At 31.8% G+C, this 22,416-nt stretch overlaps 2 protein-coding genes across 2 annotated transcripts in view; one reads left to right on the top strand and one right to left on the bottom strand.

The window, feature by feature from the left end:
• Window positions 1-1,148: 1,148 nt before the first annotated feature.
• Window positions 1,149-12,399, top strand: LOC111702178 (sodium/potassium-transporting ATPase subunit alpha). The gene is made up of 10 exons (XM_023473788.1): window positions 1,149-1,162; window positions 2,605-2,677; window positions 4,067-4,262; window positions 6,378-6,453; window positions 6,535-6,622; window positions 6,684-6,801; window positions 6,888-8,871; window positions 9,065-9,167; window positions 10,834-10,948; window positions 11,895-12,399. Exons 1-10 carry the CDS (start codon window positions 1,150-1,152, stop codon window positions 12,123-12,125), a joined length of 2,997 nt encoding a protein of 998 aa, XP_023329556.1. The 5' UTR covers window position 1,149; the 3' UTR covers window positions 12,126-12,399.
• A 258-nt stretch (window positions 12,400-12,657) lies between these two features.
• LOC111702255 (uncharacterized) overlaps window positions 12,658-22,416 on the bottom strand; it is a 17,758-nt gene continuing 7,999 nt past the window's right edge. Inside the window, exons 15-16 of the mRNA XM_023473889.1 lie at window positions 15,212-15,263; window positions 12,658-13,004 (exon numbers count right to left, since the gene is read on the bottom strand). Of these exons, the coding sequence (XP_023329657.1) occupies window positions 12,658-13,004; window positions 15,212-15,263 (399 nt within the window). The remainder of the gene's footprint in view (window positions 13,005-15,211; window positions 15,264-22,416) is intronic.

Genomic DNA, 22,416 nt, shown 5'->3' on the forward strand with positions numbered 1-22,416 from the left:
TATACCTCTATACTACCCTCTATACTACCCTCTATACTCCCCTCTATACTCCCCTCTATATTCCCCTCTATACTCCCCTCTAACTCCCCTCTATACTCCCCTCTATACTCTCCTTTATACTCCCTCTATACTCCCTTTATACTCCTCTGACATCTGTCCGAATGTTATCAATTAATCAATAAACATGCTTAATATCATGTTCTTATTTTATAACATATCTTTTATTCTTCACGATATCAAGTATAGGAGTCAAAACAAGATCAGCTTAAACTAAATTATAAAAAAATATTTAACTAAGAGAAATTGTGTAAATGTCAATGTAGTTTGAATGAACCAATCAAAAAAAGGTTTACTATGAGGACAGCCTGTATTAAAAGTCCGTGTTTGTTTTGATTTTGATTAAGTTTACATTTATTTAGTTCAACATTTTTAGATTGAAATAATTGAACATCGCCCTCCCACCATCTATTGTTGAAGTTTTCTAAAAAATGTTTTAAGGCCCCCAGCTGTGAAATCGGATTCAATCTCTGCTAATTTAATTTAAATATACTTTCGAATAATATGAATCAAATCCGAATTTTTCCGTGAGAGCCTAAAAACTGTGGAATAGGAAGACGAGATTAAAACAATAATTAAAATTTACAAAAGAAATATTTATACCAATAACTTATTAAATCATTTGTTAAATGAAATTGGTCTGTTTACACTGCTGGCTCTAGTGTTCATTGGACCATTCAAAGTGTAAACTTAAGTCTAAATGTCGAGTTTTATGAATCTCCCTAGCTGTATGTATTGTAATTTCTGATTGATCAGTTTTATGAATCTCTCGGCCATTCTAAAAAGTCTAATATTCGGTCAATTCATTAACGAAATTAACACAGTGTTCTAGGCTAAACGCGCGTTAATATCTCTAACTATCTATCTATGTTGCCCCCACCCCACCAGCAAAATGTGGGCATACGCTTCTCTAGCGCGTCACAATAACTAGACTAAATGTGACTCAAACCGAATATTTCCTGACATAAGTTGGTCCAGGTTGGGGAGAGGGAGGGGGGAGGGGGAAGGGTCCACCGGTCCAGAGAGAGGAGATGGGGGTCTTGGATATTTAAACAACCCAAGAAAAGAAGAATCTTCAGTTAAAAGGTAAACATGGAGAAGAAACGTAAGTTTCCATTTTTTAAATATTTTTTAAATAAAAATGTTGAAAACTTATACTGATTAAAATTTTTTTCATAGCATTGATAATGATCATTTCTGTAAAAAAAAATTAACTATGAAAACAATGATATACAAAATATTAATAACAATGATAAAAGCAACGATAATAACAATTATAACAATAATAAAAATAATCATAACAATGATAAGAATAGGAATGAAAAATATAATTATTTTGAAATTGTGAAACATATTTTAAAGCTCAACAAATCAAAAAATTCACTTTTCTATTATTACTATAAGAAAAATAGTAATATATGATAATGATAATAATTAATAATTAATTTTTAGTGTTATATACCCTGTTAACAACGGTATACCATTTATGAAAGCAAAAATGACAAAGATGGTTTTCTCAACAAAAATTGATAATGTTCAATTGTGGTTTCTCTGTAAAAGTTGCTTGCGGCGACTTTTGAGGCAGGAAGTCATAAAATTGCCAGAATTCAACAAAAACATATCTTTCTCATTTTTGCTTATATATATAAAAGTTACCATTGTGAATCCGGCAAGAAACTCTTTGATTGAAATCACTTTAAGATTATATTTATAACATAGATAATTTAAATCATCTACAGGGTGTACCAAAACACATAGGAATTGAAAGACGACTTGAAAGTCGTCTTTGATTTCTGATATTTAATGCACGGCAAATAAAGTATAAAAACGAGGCTGTACGTCTGACGAGCTTCTCATAAAGTTGTCTATATATATATATACCTTATGAATTGAAGAAGATATTAGATGCTAAGACAATTTAAATTTATTAAATAAATTTTACAAAGGAATAGAGTCTTTGTCACAAACTCTGATCTTATAATCCCAATATCTTAGCCACCCAATGTCGTAGACCTTAGATGTTTCAAATTAAAAATTCTGTCAGATCTAATAATCTAAGTTTGAAATATCAAATGTTTACGCTATCAGATAACACAGATATCGGGTTTAGAACATTGGAGTCTGTGACAAAGACTCGATTCCTGCAATATCTCCGTTAATTTTGAAATACAAAAGTTGTAGACCACATATTGAAAATATCAAGACCAATATTTGTGTTCATGAAAAAAGTCACATAGATCGAAAACGATATAAAACTCGTCACTTAATTTCCATTTTTATTGCAACACCCTGTATAAAATAAAACAAGACATTCGTATATATTTTCCCTAGAGCCGGCCAAACGGCTGGATAGAATGGGCTGAAATTTTTTGGTTACACTCATGGGTAGCCTGGGGGTGACAAAGGTTTAATATTTGATTCTTTTTTTCAAAACTTTTTCTCAAATTTTTTTTCAAATTTTTTTTTCAACATTTTTTTCCAGGAGCAAGGCCGGGCCCTTCAGTGAGTATGATGAGAAAAAAAATAAAACTGAACATATTTATTTAGATGAAACATTAGAGAATCTGAAAAAAGAATCTGAAGTAGATGAACATAAAATATCTTTAGAAGAATTATACAGGTGATTTTTTTCTCATTGTTTTCTCAAAAGATTCTGTAGAGTGGCTGCATGCTAGATTCACAACGGTGCCCTTTATTTCTTTGATTAAGGATTACAGAGGCATTCTAATTTTTCTAATTCAAAATTTACTGTCGCCAGAAAACATTAGACGTAATATATTCCTTAGCAATGACAATCTAAAAAATATAGTCTTTGAAATTTATAATTTTGCAACTATGTACACGCGTACATTAAAATTAATACACTCCTAAGTACTGGCCAGAACTTATTTATTTTTGTCTTCAACTTAGAGCACTCTATTTTTAGTTAGAAAAATAAGGATACCGTTCTTAATCGGGCACGCTGCGCTAAAATTTGAGGGTCAGATTGAATCAGGATGAAATTTGTTTAAAATGTTTTTGTGTATAGGTAATTTACAGCTTATAGTGTTTACAATGATATCATCTATAAATAAAGAAAATTTTGATTTAAAAAATAACTTGTAAAAAAATATATATGTTTTGCTTTTCAATGGGTGCCTGAATGTTTGTCTGTCCGTTTCTGTCAAAACGGCTAAACCGATCGGGTCAAAATTGTGTGTGGGACCACAGGGAAGGTTTATGGAAGAAAATTGGAAAATTGGAAGGAAAAATCCTGGAAAAATAGTTCGAATTTTTTGTTGTTGATGCGTCCATTCGAAAAGGAAAATCAGCCAAAATTTTAAAATGTTACCTGTCACCCTAATCTTGCTTTAAGGGAATTTACCATTTTTATACTGTCGACTTGCTGTTTATTTCATTTGTATAAAAAAAAGGGGAATATGGGTCTACGGACTCGTTTGTAATGGGATTTTCAAGATTGAGACCATTTTTAAAATCTACGTACAATTTTCTGAGCCCAGGTTCAGACTCGTAGATCAAAAATAAAAATTTTATGGGCTTCTAAAGTTTTCAACTGGAGTGAGTAAATTTGGTAAAAATAAAGATAATTACCCCTTGCACAATTTTGTATACGGGTCTACAGACCTGTTTGTAATCGGATTTATAAGATTGAGACCATTTTTAATACCTTCGTATACAATTTCCGATTTAGTGAGCTCAATTTTAGGCTTGTAGATTTAAAAATTTGACTTAGATTGTCTCAATCTTGAAAATCCTATTACAAACGAGTCTGTCGAGTGTAGACCATCATTCCCCGTTTTTTTAAGACCAGAGACACCTTGTACATAAAATAGTAATCTTTGTTATAAAATCTGATCATAACTCAGAAACCCCTTGACCGATTTGCTTAAATTTTGACTGGGGAACTTGGTAGAACAACAGGAATGTTCTTAGATTGGTTTAAAAATTATAAGTGTTACTTTAGTAACTAATCCATAATATTTGTAATATCTGTGATATCTGTTTTTAGGAGATTTAATACTGACCCTAAGAAAGGACTGACAAGTGAACAAGCCAAAGAATACCTTGCCCGAGACGGCCCAAACGCTTTATCCCCTCCATACCAAACCCCCGAATGGATAAAGTTCATGAAAATAATGTTTGGTGGATTTGCCCTGTTGCTCTGGGCAGGATCAATTCTCTGTTTTATTGCCTATGCTGTTCAGGTAAATTATTTCTATAAGATTTAAAATTCTATCTACAGTTCAAGATCACAGTTTGATGTAATAGGATTCTATCAAGGCTTATACAATACATTCTTTCTAAGTGTTACAAGATTCGATCAATGTTTTAAAAGGGTCTATAAAAGGGTCTATATAAGGGTCTATAAAAGGGTCTATATAAGGATCTATAAAAGGGTCTATATAAGGATCTATAAAAGGATCTATAAAAGGGTCTATATAAGGGTCTATATAAGGGTCTATAAAAGGGTCTATAAAAGGGTCTATAAAAGGGTCTATAGGGTCTATATGAGGGTCTATAAAAGGGTCTATATAAGGGTCTATATAAGGGTCTATATAAGGGTTTATATAAGGGTCTATATGAGGGTCTATAAAAGGGTCTATATAAGGGTCTATATAAGGATCTATATAAGGGTCTATATAAGGGTCTATAAAAGGGTCTATATAAGGGTCTATGTAAGGGTCTATATAAGGGTCTATATAAGGGTCTATATAAGGGTCTATAAAAGGGTCTATATAAGGGTCCATATAAGGGTCTATAAAAGGGTCTATATAAGGGTCTATGAAAGGGTCTATATAAGGGTCTATATAAGGGTCTATATAATTGTCTATAAAAGGGTCTGTATAAGGGTCTATATAAGGGTCTATAAAAGGGTTTATAAAAGGGTCTATAAAAAGGTCTATATAAGGGTCTATATAAGGGTCTATAAAAGGGTCTATAAAAGGGTCTATAAAAGGGTCTATATAAGGGTCTATATAAGGATCTATATAAGGGTCTATATAAAGGTCTATAAAAGGGTCTATATAAAAAGTTCTATAAAAGGGTCTATATAAGGGTCAATATAAGGGTCTATTTAAAGGTCTATAAAATGGTCTATATAAAAGGGTCTATAAAAGGGTCTATGAAAGGGTCTATGAAAGGGTCTATGAAAGGGTCTATATAAGAATCTATAAAGGGTCTATATAAGAGTCTATTAAAGGGTCTATAAAACAGTCTATAAAAGGGTCTATAAAACAGTCTGTTAAAGGGTCTATATAAGGGTCTTTAAAAGGATCTATGTAAGGGTCTATATAAAGGTCTATATAAGGGTCTATAAAAGGGTCTATAAAAGGGTCTATATAAGGGTCTATATAAGGGTCTATATAAAGGTCTACATAAAGGTCTATATAAGGGTCTATAAAAGTGTCTATAAAAGGGTCTATATAAAGGTCTATATAAGGGTCTATATAAGGGTCTATAAAAGGGTCTATAAAAGGGTCTATATAAAAAGTACTATAAAAGGGTCTATGTAAGGGTCAATATAAGGGTCTATTTAAAGGTCTATAAAATGGTCTATATAAAAGGGTATATAAAAGGGTCTATGAAAGGGTCTATATAAGAATCTATAAAAGGGTCTATAAAACAGTCTATAAAGGGGTCTATAAAACAGTCTATTAAAGGGTCTATATAAGGGTCTTTAAAAGGGTCTATATAAGGGTCTATAAAAGTTTTGAGATTTTATACAAAAAATATTGTTTTACCGTCATTTTAACTGCAATAAGATGCAAAAGTGCACATCTAGCCAATATTTTTCAGAACAAAGGAATTGAGTTTTTGCCACAAACTTAAATTTTCTAATCCTAAATCTTTGCAACCTGAGCTGAAAACTTTAGAATAAAATATCCTTAGAGAGTACCTCCCGTTTCTGTATATTAATCTTAAAGGTCGCATAAAATTTTAAATTTATCGACTTCATATACGCGACTCTGATTGGTTGAATTTTATACAATTTTCAGGATACAAGTACAAGATAAGGTTAGTCTCGAGATTAAAAAACAGAGAGAATCAAGCATTAATCTCGAAATCCACCATTCTAAAGTTTTCAGCTCAGATGGTACAAATTTTTGATATTTTAAAGAAAGACTATTTTATTTTACAAAATTCAAAGCTTGCAGTATCAAAGAACTACGACATCGTGTTGCACAGATATTGGGATAAAAAAATCTGAGTTTGTGGCAAAGACTCAGTTTCTTTGTGAGGGTCAAACCTCTTCATTTTCAATAGGTTGAACACATCAGTTTGATGATCATTATAGAATTATTAACATCTGCTTAATGCAGGCTGGAACCCTTGAAGATCCGCCAGATGATAACTTATACCTTGGTATAGTTTTGGCTGTGGTAGTTATAGTTACAGGTAAAACTGATCACAATATGAAGTTTCAAGTTTTGTGTTTTTCTTATTTATTCAATTCTAAACCATTTGGTCTTTTTCTAGGAGTATTTTCCTACTATCAAGAAAGCAAGTCATCTTCTATCATGGACTCATTTGCAAGTTTGGTTCCTCAGTATGCATTAGCGTACAGGTAGAAATTCAAACCATAGCTCTGCATGCTGGCATTAAGAATAATTTTTTTTTACTGTCAGAGATGGAGAAAAAGTAACTATTAAAGCTGACGAGCTGGTGGTTGGTGATATTGTTGAAATTAAATTTGGGGACAGGGTGCCTGCTGATATACGGGTTCTAGAAGCAAGGTCTTTTAAGGTAACAGAAAAAGCTGCTGCAATTTGCCTAGAGAATATTTCAACATTGAGTTTACGACCTTTTATCTAATTGAAATTGTTTATTAGGTTGACAATTCCTCCTTAACTGGTGAATCTGAACCACAGTTAAGAACTCCAGAATTCACAAATGAGAATCCCCTCGAAACCAAGAATCTGGCGTTTTTTTCAACCAATGCCATCGAGGGAACTTGCAAAGGCTGTGTTGTAAGTTGTGGAGATAAAACTGTAATGGGAAGAATTGCTGGGTTAGCGTCTGGACTAGAAAGCGGAGAAACTCCTATTGCAAAAGAAATTCACGACTTTATAAACATCATCACTAGTATTGCAGTCTTCCTTGGAGTTCTCTTCTTCATCATTGCCTTTTGCATTGGATATAATTGGCTTGATGCTGTCATATTTTTAATAGGAATAATTGTAGCAAATGTACCTGAAGGACTCCTCGCAACTGTGACAGTATGCTTGACATTGACTGCCAAAAGAATGGCAGCTAAAAATTGTTTAGTTAAAAATTTAGAGGCTGTTGAAACACTAGGATCTACATCTGTGATTTGTTCTGATAAAACTGGAACTCTAACACAGAACAGAATGACCGTAGCACACATGTGGTTTAACAATAATATTGTTGAAGCAGACACTTCAGAGGACCAGTCTGGTAAGAGCTTTGACAAAAAAAGCAAGGGTTGGCAATACCTTGAAAGAGTTGCAATGCTTTGCAACCGAGCAGAGTTCAAGAGTGGTCAGGATACTATCCCAATTCTTTCAAGGACAGCTGATGGAGATGCTTCTGAAACTGCCCTTCTAAAATGCACTGAGCTTTCTCATGGGAATGTCTTGGCATACAGAAATAAAAATGAAAAAGTTTGCGAGGTTCCATTTAACTCCACTAACAAGTTCCAAGTATCAATTCATGAGACAGATGATAATGATACAAGATATTTACTTGTTATGAAAGGGGCTCCTGAAAGAATTATTGATTGTTGTTCCACTATCCATATTGATGGACAAGATCTTGAAATGACTGAATACTGGAAAGAAGAATTTACAACTGCCTACATGAAGCTTGGAGGTATTGGAGAGAGAGTTTTAGGGTTTTGTGACTACCGTCTGGATTCCAACAAATATCCAAGAGGATTTCCTTTTAATGCTGATGAAATTAACTTTCCAATAAAGGATCTCAGGTTTGTTGGACTCATGTCTATGATAGATCCTCCAAGAGCAGCAGTTCCTGATGCAGTTTCTAAGTGCAGGGCTGCAGGTGTGAAGGTTATTATGGTTACAGGAGATCACCCTATTACAGCCAAAGCTATTGCCAAAACTGTTGGAATCATATCTGAAGGAACATATACTGTGGAAGATATTGCAGAGAAGCTGAAGATAGATGTATCTCTAGTAAATCCCAGAGATGCCAAGGCAGCAGTGATACATGGAGGCCAGCTAAAAGATATGGACTCCGATGCTCTTGATGATGTTCTCAGAAATCACAGTGAGATAGTATTTGCAAGGACATCACCTCAACAAAAACTTCTCATTGTTGAAGGCTGTCAGCGTCTAGGCGCTATTGTTGCAGTAACCGGAGATGGTGTCAATGATTCTCCAGCTCTAAAAAAGGCTGACATTGGAGTTGCCATGGGCATTTCTGGTTCAGATGTCTCCAAACAGGCAGCTGATATGATACTTTTGGATGACAACTTTGCATCTATTGTTACAGGAGTTGAGGAGGGTCGACTTATATTTGACAACCTAAAGAAATCAATAGTATACACACTGACTTCAAACATTCCTGAAATTGCTCCTTTCCTGCTTTTTATTCTGGCTGAAATTCCACTTGCGTTAGGAACTGTCACTATCCTTTGCATAGATTTAGGAACAGATATGTTTCCTGCAATATCAGTGGCTTATGAAGAAGCTGAATCCGACATCATGAAGAGAATGCCTAGAAATCCGTTCACAGAGAAACTTGTCAATGATAAACTTATCTCTACAGCATATGGAATGATTGGGATGATTGAGGCGGCAGCAGGGTTCTTCACTTATTTCGTAATTTTAGCAGGTATTACAAATTAGATTTCTCAATATATCAGGTAACTTCTCAATCATGGTCTCAATTCAGGGTTTCAAACAAGTTTTATAATGTCAAATAAACATTTTTAAAATTTTACACTCCTTAAAAAATACAATTCTATAAAATAAAAATTTGTTCACTTGAATGGAAATGCATGAGAATTTTAAAATTTACATTTCAGAAAATGGGTTCTGGCCTTTACGATTAATCGGTATTCGAAGAAATTGGGAAGCTAAATCTATAAATGATCTGGAAGACTCTTATGGCCAGGAGTGGACATATCGGTAAGAAAGCTGAAATCATTCATATGATATTCAGTTCATATCCCCTGAAATACTTTTAAAGGGACAGACCGGCTATGTAAGGTAGTTGAACTGAGTATGCAGTGTTGTGGAAAAATTCTTTAGGATTCATGTCAGATATATAAAACTTTTAGAAGATCTGTAAATCCTGAGTTTGAGCGCAAAGTCGACGTTTAAAATCGTACTTTTAGGGGAATACGTTTTCAGAAATGTTAAAAAATTCTACAGTAAAATAATCAGTTGTTTAGGAACAAGTTGAGAAAATAAAAATTAATCTCATCGAAAATAAGTATCTTGTTCAATATTAGTTTCTATTATCTCATTATTCTGGCTTCTCATTATTCACAAAGATTTTCGAAGATTTTCTAGAATTATTATTGAAAAGACGACATTTGAAGAATTTGAAGAAATCTGCTAATAAATTCAAAGAAAATTAGTAATTTAATATATTACTGAAAACGAAATAATCGATTTTAGCATTGATCTATTGACAAATTTCTTTTGAGAAATATGTTCCTAACTATCTTATTAGATTATTAGTGTCTATTTTCTCATTGTTCACAAAGATTTTCTGCAGATTTTCTGGAATTATTATTGAAAAGTTAATATTGAGAAATATGTTGCTAACCATTTAATTATTTTAATGTATAATTTTCACTTTATTTTCGTCGTCGTTATTTCTTAATTTAAAAAACCCGATTCTAAAAACGTCTCCAACCAAATTCATGATTTTGAACGTCGACTCTGCACTCAAACTCAGTAATTATACATCGTGGAAAAGTTTCAAATGTTTCTTTAAAAAATAATTTACCTTTAAAGATAATTATTTTCTTTTTTATCATAGTCCTTCCCTCAGTATCTATATATAAATTTGGCTTGTCTGTCTGTCTGTTTGTTTGTTTGTCTGTCTGTTTGTATCCAATAAACGTCAAAACGGCTGAACCGATCGGGCCCAAATTTTTTGTGGGACATCTAGGGACCCCAGGGAAGGTTTATGAAAAATCAAAATTTCAAATATTTGTCTCCATCAAAAGTCGATCGTCATTAAATTTTTAAAAATTTTGAAAATCCGCGAATTATTTTTGTTTTGTTTTACGATGTACACAAAGAGAACATGTTCACAACTAATTTAGAAGATGGGCGCGAAGCGCCCTCTAAGGCTAGAAAGAAGGGCGCGAAGCGCCTTGAATTTCTAGTATATATAAATTTGGCTTGTCTGTTTGTCTGTTTGTCTGTCTGTTTGTATCCAATAAACGTCAAAACGGCTGAACCGATCGGGCCCAAATTTTTTGTGGGACATCTAGGGACCCCAGGGAAGGTTTATGAATGATTGAAATTTTAAAAATTTGTGATTAAGAGGTTTTTAATTTTGTAAAAAAATTTAAATTTTTGAAAATCCGCGAATTTTTTTTAAAAATCCGCAAAACTTTTGTCATCTTTGTTTTGAAATGTAAACAATTCGAACATGTTCCTAATTTAAATAGAAGATGGGCGCGAAGCGCCCTAAAAGCCTAGAAAAAAGGGCGCGAAGCGCCTTGAATTTCTAGTATATAAAAATGCAATAGGAAAATAGAAATATGAAATAAAAGTTTTAAGCTACATTTTAATTAAAAAATAGCTATTTTTTTCAAAGTTATGTTTATTATAGGGAGAGAAAGATTCTTGAGTATACCTGCCACACTTCCTTCTTTGTAGCCATTGTTGTTGTCCAGTGGGCTGATCTCATAATTCATAAAACTAGAAGCATCTCAGTTTTTCAACAGGTGAGACAGCTTTTATGATTACGTATGAGAACCATCTAATAATTAATTTTCTATAAAGGAACATAATTTCGAAAGATCCTCCATTTAAAGAGTTCCAAACAAAACTCACCCTTTCAAAGATATTTTAATTTTTCGATTTCAAAAAATAGACTAGTTGTATCAATTCTCTATCAGGGCACTTTTAAAAAGAAAACACAATTGAAAATAATCTGATTGATTTTCTTTTTTACTTTTTTCTTCTTTTTTGCTGACACAAAGGTTTAAATATTAACGTTGAGTTATAAACAGACAAACAATGATGATTCAGGCGCGCAACCAGACTATTTGTTAGGAAATATTTGGCGCGACGCGCCAAAAAAATTTCCCTTCCCTAAAACATCTTTATTATACTCAAACAATAAAAAAATCTAACCGTACCAACCGGATATTCAGTAAGTCAACCCACTTTCCCTTTCCCAGGAATTCATGAATACTGTAAAAACTGTATTTTCCATGTATTTTTCACTAGTTTAGAGGATAATGGGGTTTCGTCGGGTTCAAAAATTATTAGGTTTGACCCAATGTTTCATTTACTCTCAGACAAATTACATAAACCCTTGGGCTGCCCCCTCGGGTTTTTTCATTGAATCCCTCGAGGGTTTAATTTTCCATTGATTCTAATTTGTCTGAGAGTAAATAACATTCCTTTATAAAACATTGTAAAATATATGCAAAATATTAAATATATTAAAAGGGCCGGGATTAAATGAAAATTGTTGCATACCAAAAAACAAGCTTTTTATAAAGTAATGAATATTCTGCAGTACAAGTCGGTCTTAGGTGCGCTATAGCTCATCCCGTCTGCGTTATGCGTTTATATTAGATTGACAATTGCATTACAAAAGCATTATAAATAAGCAAACAAATGTTAAAATAATACAAAAAAAAACATTTCTTTTTTATTTAGGGGATGAAAAATTGGATAATGAATGCTGCCCTGGTGTTTGAAACTCTGTTGGCAGCCTTCCTATCCTACTGTCCTGGGATGGATATAGGATTAAAGATGTACCCCTTGAAGATAAACTGGTGGATTCCTGCTATACCCTTCTCCGTCCTTATTTTTGTTTTCGACGAAGTAAGAAAATTGTGGATACGAAAAAATCCTGGTGGCTGGATGGAGGAGGAAACGTATTTTTAAACCTATTTTTATTCTATAATTTTTATTAAGTATTATTCATTATCATTCATCATTCATCATTCCATCCTTTCTCCCTCATTTGTTGAATATTTTTATATCATGAGTCTCATCCAATATTTCACAAAGGTTTTTTTAATTTAACCAATGTTCATCCCATTCTCTGAGTTTCTTTAGAAAAAGTCTAATTTATCAATGCAAAATGTCTTATCAACGTATTCAATGTATGTAATATGTATCATGTCATAAAATGAAAATAAAGAACAATGTCATTTGATGATATGAGTTAGGTTTACAGTATAAAACACTTCATGAAAAAGGATTAAGTTCTATCTTTGTATTTGTATCCATATTCTATCTATGTACTTGTAACATATTCTCTCTTCGCTTTATATCCATATTCTCTCTTCGCTTTGTATCCATATTCTATCTATGTACTTGTATCATATTCTCTCTTCGCTTTATATCCATATTCTCTCTTCGCTTTGTATCCATATTCTATCTATGTACTTGTATCATATTCTCTCTTCGCTTTTTATCCATATTCTCTCTTCGCTTTGTATCCATATCTCTCTTCGCTTTGTATCATATTCTCTCTTCGCTTTGTATCCATATTCTCTCTTCGCTTTGTATCCATATTCTCACTTCGCTTTGTATCCACATACTCTCTTCGCTTTGTATCCATATTCTCTCTTGTATCCATATTCTCACTTCGCTTTGTATCCACATACTCTCTTCGCTTTGTATCCATATTCTCTCTTCGCTTTATATCCATATTCTCTCTTCGCATTGTATCATATTCTCTCTTCGCTTTGTATACATATTCTCTCTTCGCTTTGTATCCATATTCTCTCTTCGCTTTATATCCATATTCTCTCTTCGCTTTGTATTCATATTCTCTTTTCGCTTTGTATCCATATTTTACCTTTGTATGTGTATCCATAATCTACCTATGTACTTGTATCCATATTCAATCTATGTATTTGTATCCATATTCTATCTTTGTATGTTTATACATATTCTATCTTTGTATTTGTATCCATATTCTCTCTTCGCTTTGTATCCATATGCTATCTTTGCATTTGTATCCATATTCTCTCTTTGTATTTATGTTCATATTCTACTTTTGTACTTGTATCCAAATTTTATCTTTGTATTTATATAAAAATTCCTTATTTATATTTTATCCATGATTCTATATTTGTATTTGTATCCATATTCTTTCTTTGTACTTGTATCCATATTCTATCGTTGTATTTGTATCCATATTTTATCTTTGTATGTGTATCTCTATTCTATTTTTGTACTTGTATCTATACTATATCTCTGTATGTGTATCCAAATTCTATCTTTGTATGTCTATCCATATTTTACCTTTGTATTTGTATCCATGTTCTATCTTTGTATGTGTATACATATGCTTTCTTTGTATTTGTATCCATATTCTATCTTTGTATTTGCATCCATATTCTATCTTTGTATGTGTATCAATATTTTACCTTTGCATTTGTATCCGTTTTCTACCTATGTACTTGTATCCATATTCTATCTTTGTACTTGTATCCATATTCTATCTTTGTATTTGTATCCATATTTTATCTTTGTACGTGTATTTCTATTCTATTTTTGTACTTGTATCCATATTATATCTCTGTATGTGTATCCATATTCTATCTTTGTATGTCTATCCATATTTGTATGTGTATCCATATTTTACCTTTATACTTGTATCCATATTCTATCTTTGTATTTGTATCCATATTCTGCCTTTGTATTGGTATCCATATTCTATCTAGGTATTTGCAACCAGATTCTATCTTTGTATTGTACCATATTCTGCCTTTGTATTGGTATCCATATTCTATCTAGGTATTTGCAACCAGATTCTATCTTTGTATTGTACCCATATTCTATCTTTGTATTGTATCCATATTCTATCTAGGTATTTGCAACCATATTCTATCTTTGTATTGTATCCATATTCTATCTTTGTATTGTATCCATATTCTATCTAGGTATTTGCAACCATATTCTATCTTTGTATTGTATCCATATTATATCTTTGTATTGTATCCATATTCTATCTAGGTATTTGCATCAATTACAGCCTGCAGTTAGTTAGGATAAATTATGTAAGGAAGATTTGTCTGATTAATAAATAAAGTAGTTTTTATTTAATTCAGTCTAAGATCATATTTTTTAGTTGGATAATTTAAATGATCCGTTTTAATAAAACTAAAAGATTAAATGATGGATTGTATGCAAGCATTTTATGGATAAATATCGATAAGTAATTAATATAAAGTTGAAAACCTGTTGTGAGTTTTATAAATTATTCAAAACCACTTTTCAGGGGGATTAAGGGAATTTTACCTATTTTGCCAACAAAACATCCAGAGCACAACTAGTGAAAACTGGTCGAGAGAATCCATGAATGAGAATAAAGGAATTAAGTCTTTGTCACAAACTACGATTTTCTAATCTCTATATCTTTGTAATCCAATGCCGTAGACCTTAGATATTTCAAACTATGAATTCTGTTAGATGAAAAAATTGAAGTTTGAAATATCAAAGGTTTACACCATCAGGTGGAAAAAATATAGGTATTAGAAAATCAGAGTTTGTTACAAAGATTCCATTTCTTTGAATTCCCCGAAAATGTAGTTGTACACATAATATATTTAATGATTTTGAGTTTAACATATCTTGTTCATAGTTAAAGGTTTCTGCTGTAGTATTCTTTAACGTTTAAAAAAAAAATTCTCAAAAAAACTTACTTGTGCAATCATAACATTCAGTGGTTGTGGCTGAAACAAAAAGATCTATTAGATTTAAAATGTTGGTCAATTTTCCAGTTTATAAAACTAATTAAGAAAACTATTTATTTTTTTCAATTTTTAACTTCACATTTTTATTAAAAAAAGAATTATACTAGACATAATGTTTCACGTCTATCATGACGATCCTCAGTAGCTACAATTCTTTGAACAACTACAATTCCAAGATTTTTTTTATATATATATATATATTTAGATTTATTACGGTAATGCAAGCTTTTCCATAAAAATTGTAATTTCGATGAAACTTACGGAAAACACAATGATATTCAGACCAGTCTACTGGATCAAATACACCATCAGCCTAATCAGAAAATCTATATCATAATAAAGCTCTACGCCGCGCCCCTGCATATACAATACATATATATAAATATATTAGCTACAGCTGGCCAAACAGCTAGACAAGTTGGCTGAATTTTTCGTTTGTACCAAAAACAATAAAAACGACCAAAACAATTTGGACCAAGTATTTATATGTATAAAGGATGACACCACAGGACCTGACCCTCCGGGTAAGGTTTATTATAGATGGTCGGAATTGCCTCTGAAAGGTTTTGATTTACCAAAAGGATGAAAATCAACCAATGAAAATCAACCAATGAAAATCAACCAATGAAAATCAACCAATGAAAATCAACCAATGAAAATCAACCAATGAAAATCAACCAATGAAAATCAACCAATGAAAATCAACCAATGAAAATCAACCAATTAAAATCAACCAATGAAAACCAACAAATGAAAATCAACCAATGACAATCAAACAATGAAAATCAAGGAACGAAAAAAGAAAATATCTAAAATGATGTTTTATTTGTTTTGTTTTATTTCACATAAGAACATGCGCTAAAATTTAACGTACTAAATACACGGTGTTTTAATCTTAGAGATTTAGAAGGAATTGATTCTTTGCAACAAATTCAAATGTTCTAATCCCTATATATAATATAATATATATATAATATAAAATATATAATATATATATAATCCCTATATTGTTGCAACCTTATGGTTCAAACTTTCTATATTTAAAACTTAGATTAGTTTATCTAACAGAATTCAAAGTTTAAAATATCTAAGGTCTACGACATTGTATTGCAAAGATAAAATTATTAGAAAATCAGATTTTGTGGCAAAGACTCTATTCCTACAGATACTATTTCATCTTTCAAAATTCTACTATTTGAAATATCAAAGGTCTGCGACATTGTGTTGAAAATATATAGTTTGGGACACGACCTCAGTTCCTTAAGATGGTTGCATATTTTAGATTTATAACTTCTTTTCTTCTGTATGTAAAGTTTCAGTTAGAAAATAAATTTACTTTAATTCAAGAGTCTATATATATATGTATATATATACATATACACATATAATACATGTATGTATAGGTGTATATATGTATGTATATATATACATACATCCTTACATACATATATATATATATATATATACACTTATGTACATACTTTGCTTGTTTCCGTCTGTTAATCTGTTTGTATCCGATTAACGTTAAAACCACTGAACCGATTGTCCACAAAGGAATTGAGCCTTTGCCACAAACTCGGATTTTTAAAACCCAATTTCTTTAAAACCAAATGTCATAGACCTAGATATTTCAAACTATGAATTCTGGTGGATCAAACAATGTAAGTTTGAAATAAGAAAGGTATGCATCATCTAGTTGTTGAGATATAGGTATTATAAAATTGGGATTTGTGGCAAAAACTCAATTCCTTTCGAGTGAGACCATCCTTGACCTCAGGTTCCAGAGGGAAGAGTTATGGATGCTCAAAGGAATTGAGTTTTTGCAACAAACATAAATTTTCTAATCCCTATATCTTTGAAACCTGATAGTGTAAACCTTTGATATTTCAAACTTAGACTATTTAATCTACTAGAATTAATAGTTTGAAATATCAAAGGTCTAGGAAAACGGGTTGCTAAGTTATAAGAATTAGAAAATCTGAGTTTGTGGCAAAAACTCAATTCCTTTATAAAAATTTAGATTTTTGTAAAAGTTTGAAAATGCGCTAAAAGATATTATCAAAATAATTTATATTTTTACATGCTGAAGGACCCGGCGTTGCCTGTAAAAAATATTTTTTTTTAAATTCGATTTTTTTAGCCTATAACACCCCCGGCCACCCATGAGTGTCCACGCAACATATATGTGAATGTATTGTTTTATTATATAGATAGATAGAGAAGATGCAGACAGATAGAGCCAACACTCAAGGTTAGATAAAAGATAGGCGCGAAGTGCTCTAAAAAGTTTTTATAAAAAGTCAGAGAAAAGATGACAACCATTCCACGTTATAAAGGTTTATTGAATTTTTTAAAACTATTTCTTTTAAAAGATCATTTTTTCCAAACCAGCTAATGGTAATAAAAACTATTTCTTTTAAAAGATCATTATTTCCAAACCAGCTAATGGTAATACAAAATATTTCTTTACTATAGTTTTAAACAAAATAAAATAAATAGAATTTTACCCAATGGAGCTTTATTAACTTTAAAATACAAATACAATGATAAAATTCATGGACTTAAATTAAATGTTTGCTTTGATCTAAATCTTTTTAATTTGAATAATAAAGTCAGTACTCTCTGTGTATTTCTTTTCATGATGATTCTGGGTTTATCGAAAGTAATGTTAAACCAAAAGAAGACGAAGATCAAGATACAGAAGAAGAGAAAAAGATTAATAAATCTAGTCAAGGAGAAAGCACTGAAAAAATTAATGATCCTGATATAGATAAAACCGTTTATTCGGAACATGTGTACAGGAAGAAGTTCATGTGGTCAGAAAGCTATGTTAACAGGGAATCAAGGAAGGATTCAGAACCCTTGGAGCCTATAGAACCAATGGATATTGGTAAAAGAAGTGTCCGACCGTTCTTTGGACAGATAGTCGAGAATCTTGGTCCTAGACTCAATTCTAATGAAAAGAAAAGCTGGAATCTCTGTTTCAAGGTCGAAAGAAAAGGTGAATCAGTTCAAGTTTGGTCATTTGGAACAGAGCAAGAGATTACAAATCTTAACGAAAAGATTAAAATCGATTCGTATATGGTGTTCTGGGGGAACTACACCGTAAGTCCTAAAACCTCAAACAACCTCAATCCTACTTCAGACTGGGTTATTAAAATTCCCGCAAAGCTTAACTGCTTAGATACAGTGACGCTTATAGTTTCAAAAACTCAACTTTCGGCTTCAGGAGTTTCTTCAATAGATCCTACCAAGGAAAAATTCTCCTCACAATTTGAACAGGCAAAGAAGATACCTGCGAAGAAACGTAGAGAAGAGCATTCCTATGAAGATAAAAAACGAATCAAGTTGGAAAAAACTCAAAAAAAGATGACTGAGTATTTTAAAGATGATACCGAACTTGACCTTCATTACGAATCTAGCGGAAGTTCAAGACCAGAACCACCTACATCTTCTCCTATTCCACTCAGATCGTCATCAAGATCCCCACCATCATCAACACCTTCACCGAGAATTTCTCCAACTTATTCAGGAGACACACTTCCAGTAAACTCTTTTGATGATTCTGAATAATACCTATTTAAAGCTTAGTTCGTTTTTTACTCTTAATTTTAAATGTAGTTTGGAAAATTTTTTTAAAAAGTTTCTTTAAAGGACATCCCCTTTAGAAGCAATAGTGTCCAATTCTTCAATTTACTCAAGTAACTTAACTTCATGTTTTTATAAAGCTTCATTTATTTACCTGCTTATATATTCAGGAAAGATCAATTCAAACCAATTAATATTGAATTAAGTTAAGGGTCGAAATAAAAAAATGATTTACAGTATACTTCTGTTTTATCTCATAGTAATTTAATTTCAGAAAACATGATTCATTTTATAGAGCTGATATATGCTTTTATATCGGTTACCAAGTACGGGATAAGTTTTGAGCAGAAAAGCGACTTGAAGCAGTTAGATTTAGAACTGAACGCTATTTTTGAAGAAATCACCGCTAAATATATAGATGGAGAACTAATCCGGGCTATATCATCAGGTAAAGAATTTGAAGAACACTGGAAAACTTTTTATTCTCAAATGGAAGACGACATTCAAACAATGGATTATGGAACAAGAATACGTAATTGTTTAGCTATTAAATCAATCCACACCAAGACTTTATTACTAAATTGTGAACAGCAAATTATTCATACATTTGAAGATCATATAGAGGACGTGAGTCAGACTCTAATAAAACGCATAAATAACTTCCAGTATATATATTTCTTATAACTTATTACTAGAGGGTTCNAAGGTATGTAAAACCATTAGATGAGGGCAAGGGACCAACAAGGTCTACATGTACATGTGCAAATCTTCTGAAGGGTACAGGAATCTTCTCAGGGCGAATGTGAACGTGGCGGAGGACTTTACCTCGTTGGCACTGCAGGCAGGACTTGCACCAGTCCCGGACGTCGTTGGCTAATCCTCTCCAGACAAACCTTGTAGAAATAAGACGTCTGGATGCTCGAACTCCAGGGTGTGATATTCCATGTAAGGCGGAAAAAATGTTAAGTCTTTTAGAAGATTGGACCAAGGGGCGGAGAACTTTCGTCTTTGCGTCACAGAGCAGCGAACCATCTTGTACTGGAACAGTTACGAGGCCAGGCATCGTCTTCCACAATCACTTAATTAAATGCCTCTATGCGTCAATGAAAAAATACGCAGAAAATGAACTAAGCGAAATAAAAAAATCTTTATCAGAAAAGAATTTTTTTAATATTTCAAATGAAAACCTTGGAGAAAGCATTATTGATAGCTTGAAATTAGGAAAAAAATACACTCCTAAAACAAGGTATAACATAAAATCTGAGATTGCAAACTTTAATATGGAAGTAGGAAAGATTCTCGAAAACTTTCTATTGCGAGAATTCAGTCTTAAAACAAAAATAAATTCTGGTAAAGTAGCTCAATGGTTTCAGAAAACAACTAATCATGTTAATTCAAAACCACTGTATGAATTTTTAACAGTAGCTGAAACTGCTTATAAAAAAGAGTTTAAATCTTTTAAAAATCAACTGTACTTAAATAAATCCAAATTAAACAATCTCCCAAACGAAACCTTTTATAGAAAAGCATTCGAAACCAATTCAAAGTTAATTATACTTGAAGGGGATAAAAATGTCGGGTATGTTTGTATGTATCTATCTGATTTACTGAAACAGTACGAAAAAATTAATATTCAACAGCACTTTGGAAAAACTACAATAGATGAAAAATGGTACATAGAAAGTATTATAAATTTCATTAAAAACGCTTTAAATAATTTACCAAATGAGCTCAGTGCTATAATTAAAAAGTCAGACTTTAACATTAAAATAGAAAAAACCCGAGATTGGGGTACTAAGACTCCAAACCAAAAATCCTAAAATTAAAGCAAATAAACCATTCAAATGTCGAAAAACTAACGTCAAGAGGAATAAAAAGTTCTATGAATGACCCAATAAAAGTGATTCAAAAAATATTAGATAAAATTTTTAGCCATTTGCTATTTTATATTGAACAAGAATTTCACAATAAGTTTTCAACATGGTCGCCTTCTGTAAATGGAATACAAGAAGCCATCAATAGAATTAAAAAATCTAAAGTTGGAAAATGGGGATCCTCCATAGAAATAGAAGGGGACTTCACTGATCTATATTCAAACTGTAAAAAAGAGTTACTAATTGAAAGTGTAACAACTGCAGCAAAATTTGCTAAACTTCATGAAAGCTCAGTCAAATATATAGCAATGTTAATAGAATGTATCATGAATCATTCCTATTTTAAACAGCCAACAGGAACATATAAAACTCTCAATGGGTTCTCCATGGGTGATTGTTCCGCAGCCAGGGGAAGTGAATTAATTCTAAGAATTTCTGAACTTAAAATTTTCAAAAAACTGCGAAATGGAAAAAACCTCACTAATATTACAAAATATCTCAGGTTTAGAGATGATGTCTCTATACATCTAACTGGGAGCTTCAAAGAAATGATGAATGCCATCAACACAATCTGTACTGGGTATCCCAGAGAGATCATCTTCGACATGGAAACCAAAATTATCCAAGGTAAATTCCTGAATATCAGAGTTATTAACTTTCCAAAATAGATCAACCCAAAGACATCAGTTTTGAGAAAACCAAATAATAAATATAATATAACTCCGCCAAAATCAAATGTTAGTTGGAAATTTAAAAAAATGGCGGGTGTCAGCTATTTTCACACAGCAAGAACACATTGTACTGATAAAAAAGAGTTACAAAACCAATTACAAATAGTTCGTTGTATACTTGAACTCAAAGGATTCTCAAAAAATCAAGTTAAATGCATGGAACTACACAAGAAAAAGGATAAACCTCATCAAAGTAAAAAATTCATATCAACAATTAAGTACAATGAGTGCTCAAATAGGCATGTACATATTAAAAATTTTGTTAGAAATATTCCAATAAACCTGGAAAAATACTACATGCCAATGGATATCCCGGACTCTAAACTGGAACAATTTGTTTTTACCATGAAAATGCGGAAAAAACAATAAGGTACAATAGGATCTTAAATTTTAACTTTTTACTTTAATTTCTATTTTATTTTTAATTTTATTTTTTTATTTTATTTTTATCATTATTTAATTTAAGCCATGGTTTTTACATTAAGAAATTAACATAGAGATGGTTAGTTTCACAGTGATTTGGGGGTGGCATATCCAAACATGAGCACTGGACCCACGAATTGATCCCGCTAGGAAAATAACTAGCGGTCTCACTGTAATGGAGCCAGTGCTCCCTTTTTTTAGAAAAGGCATTTTTCGCACTAAAAATTTGAAACTACCTAATTTTAAACTTGTTTTTATTCAGGCAAACCGTTGGATGCGCTTCTACCTTATCACTGGGCTACTATACAATTCAAATCACTGGACAGAATTTCTTATGTTTCAATTTTTTCTTAAACTCTATTATTTTAAATTTTTGTAACGTTTCATAACTAAGAAATCCTATTTGTACACTTGGTTTTTAACCACCAGAACTTAAGGATGATCATTTTTAGGTAATTTCTTCAAAGTTTGGTTTTAAAAGAGGTTATTTCTAATCATTTTAATGAAACATAATTTGCCAGCTACTTAATTCAAACAAAGAACTGGGAGTGAATGTATAGTAGTATCCCGTCTACTAGAGATGTCAACGTTTTGATTTTTCTAGATTTTAGCTTTCGTTACGATAGTGTTCATCAAAAGTATTAACGTTTGAAACGTTACGTTGCACATTTTGAAATTTTATGGTATAGAGTAACGTTACGTAATGAATTTTCTGCACTTGAATACCTTATACAACGTTAAGCTTTAGTAAATGTTATTGAAAAAAACAGTAAGCTCCGTTACGCTTTTGCATTTGATGTTTTAAAAACTTTCCCAACGTTGCGTAAAAGCTTATGTAATATAACCACAA

Source organism: Eurytemora carolleeae, unplaced genomic scaffold (assembly GCF_000591075.1).
Source record: "Eurytemora carolleeae unplaced genomic scaffold, Eaff_2.0 scaffold23, whole genome shotgun sequence".
NCBI classification, from domain to species: Eukaryota; Metazoa; Arthropoda; class Copepoda; order Calanoida; family Temoridae; genus Eurytemora; species Eurytemora carolleeae.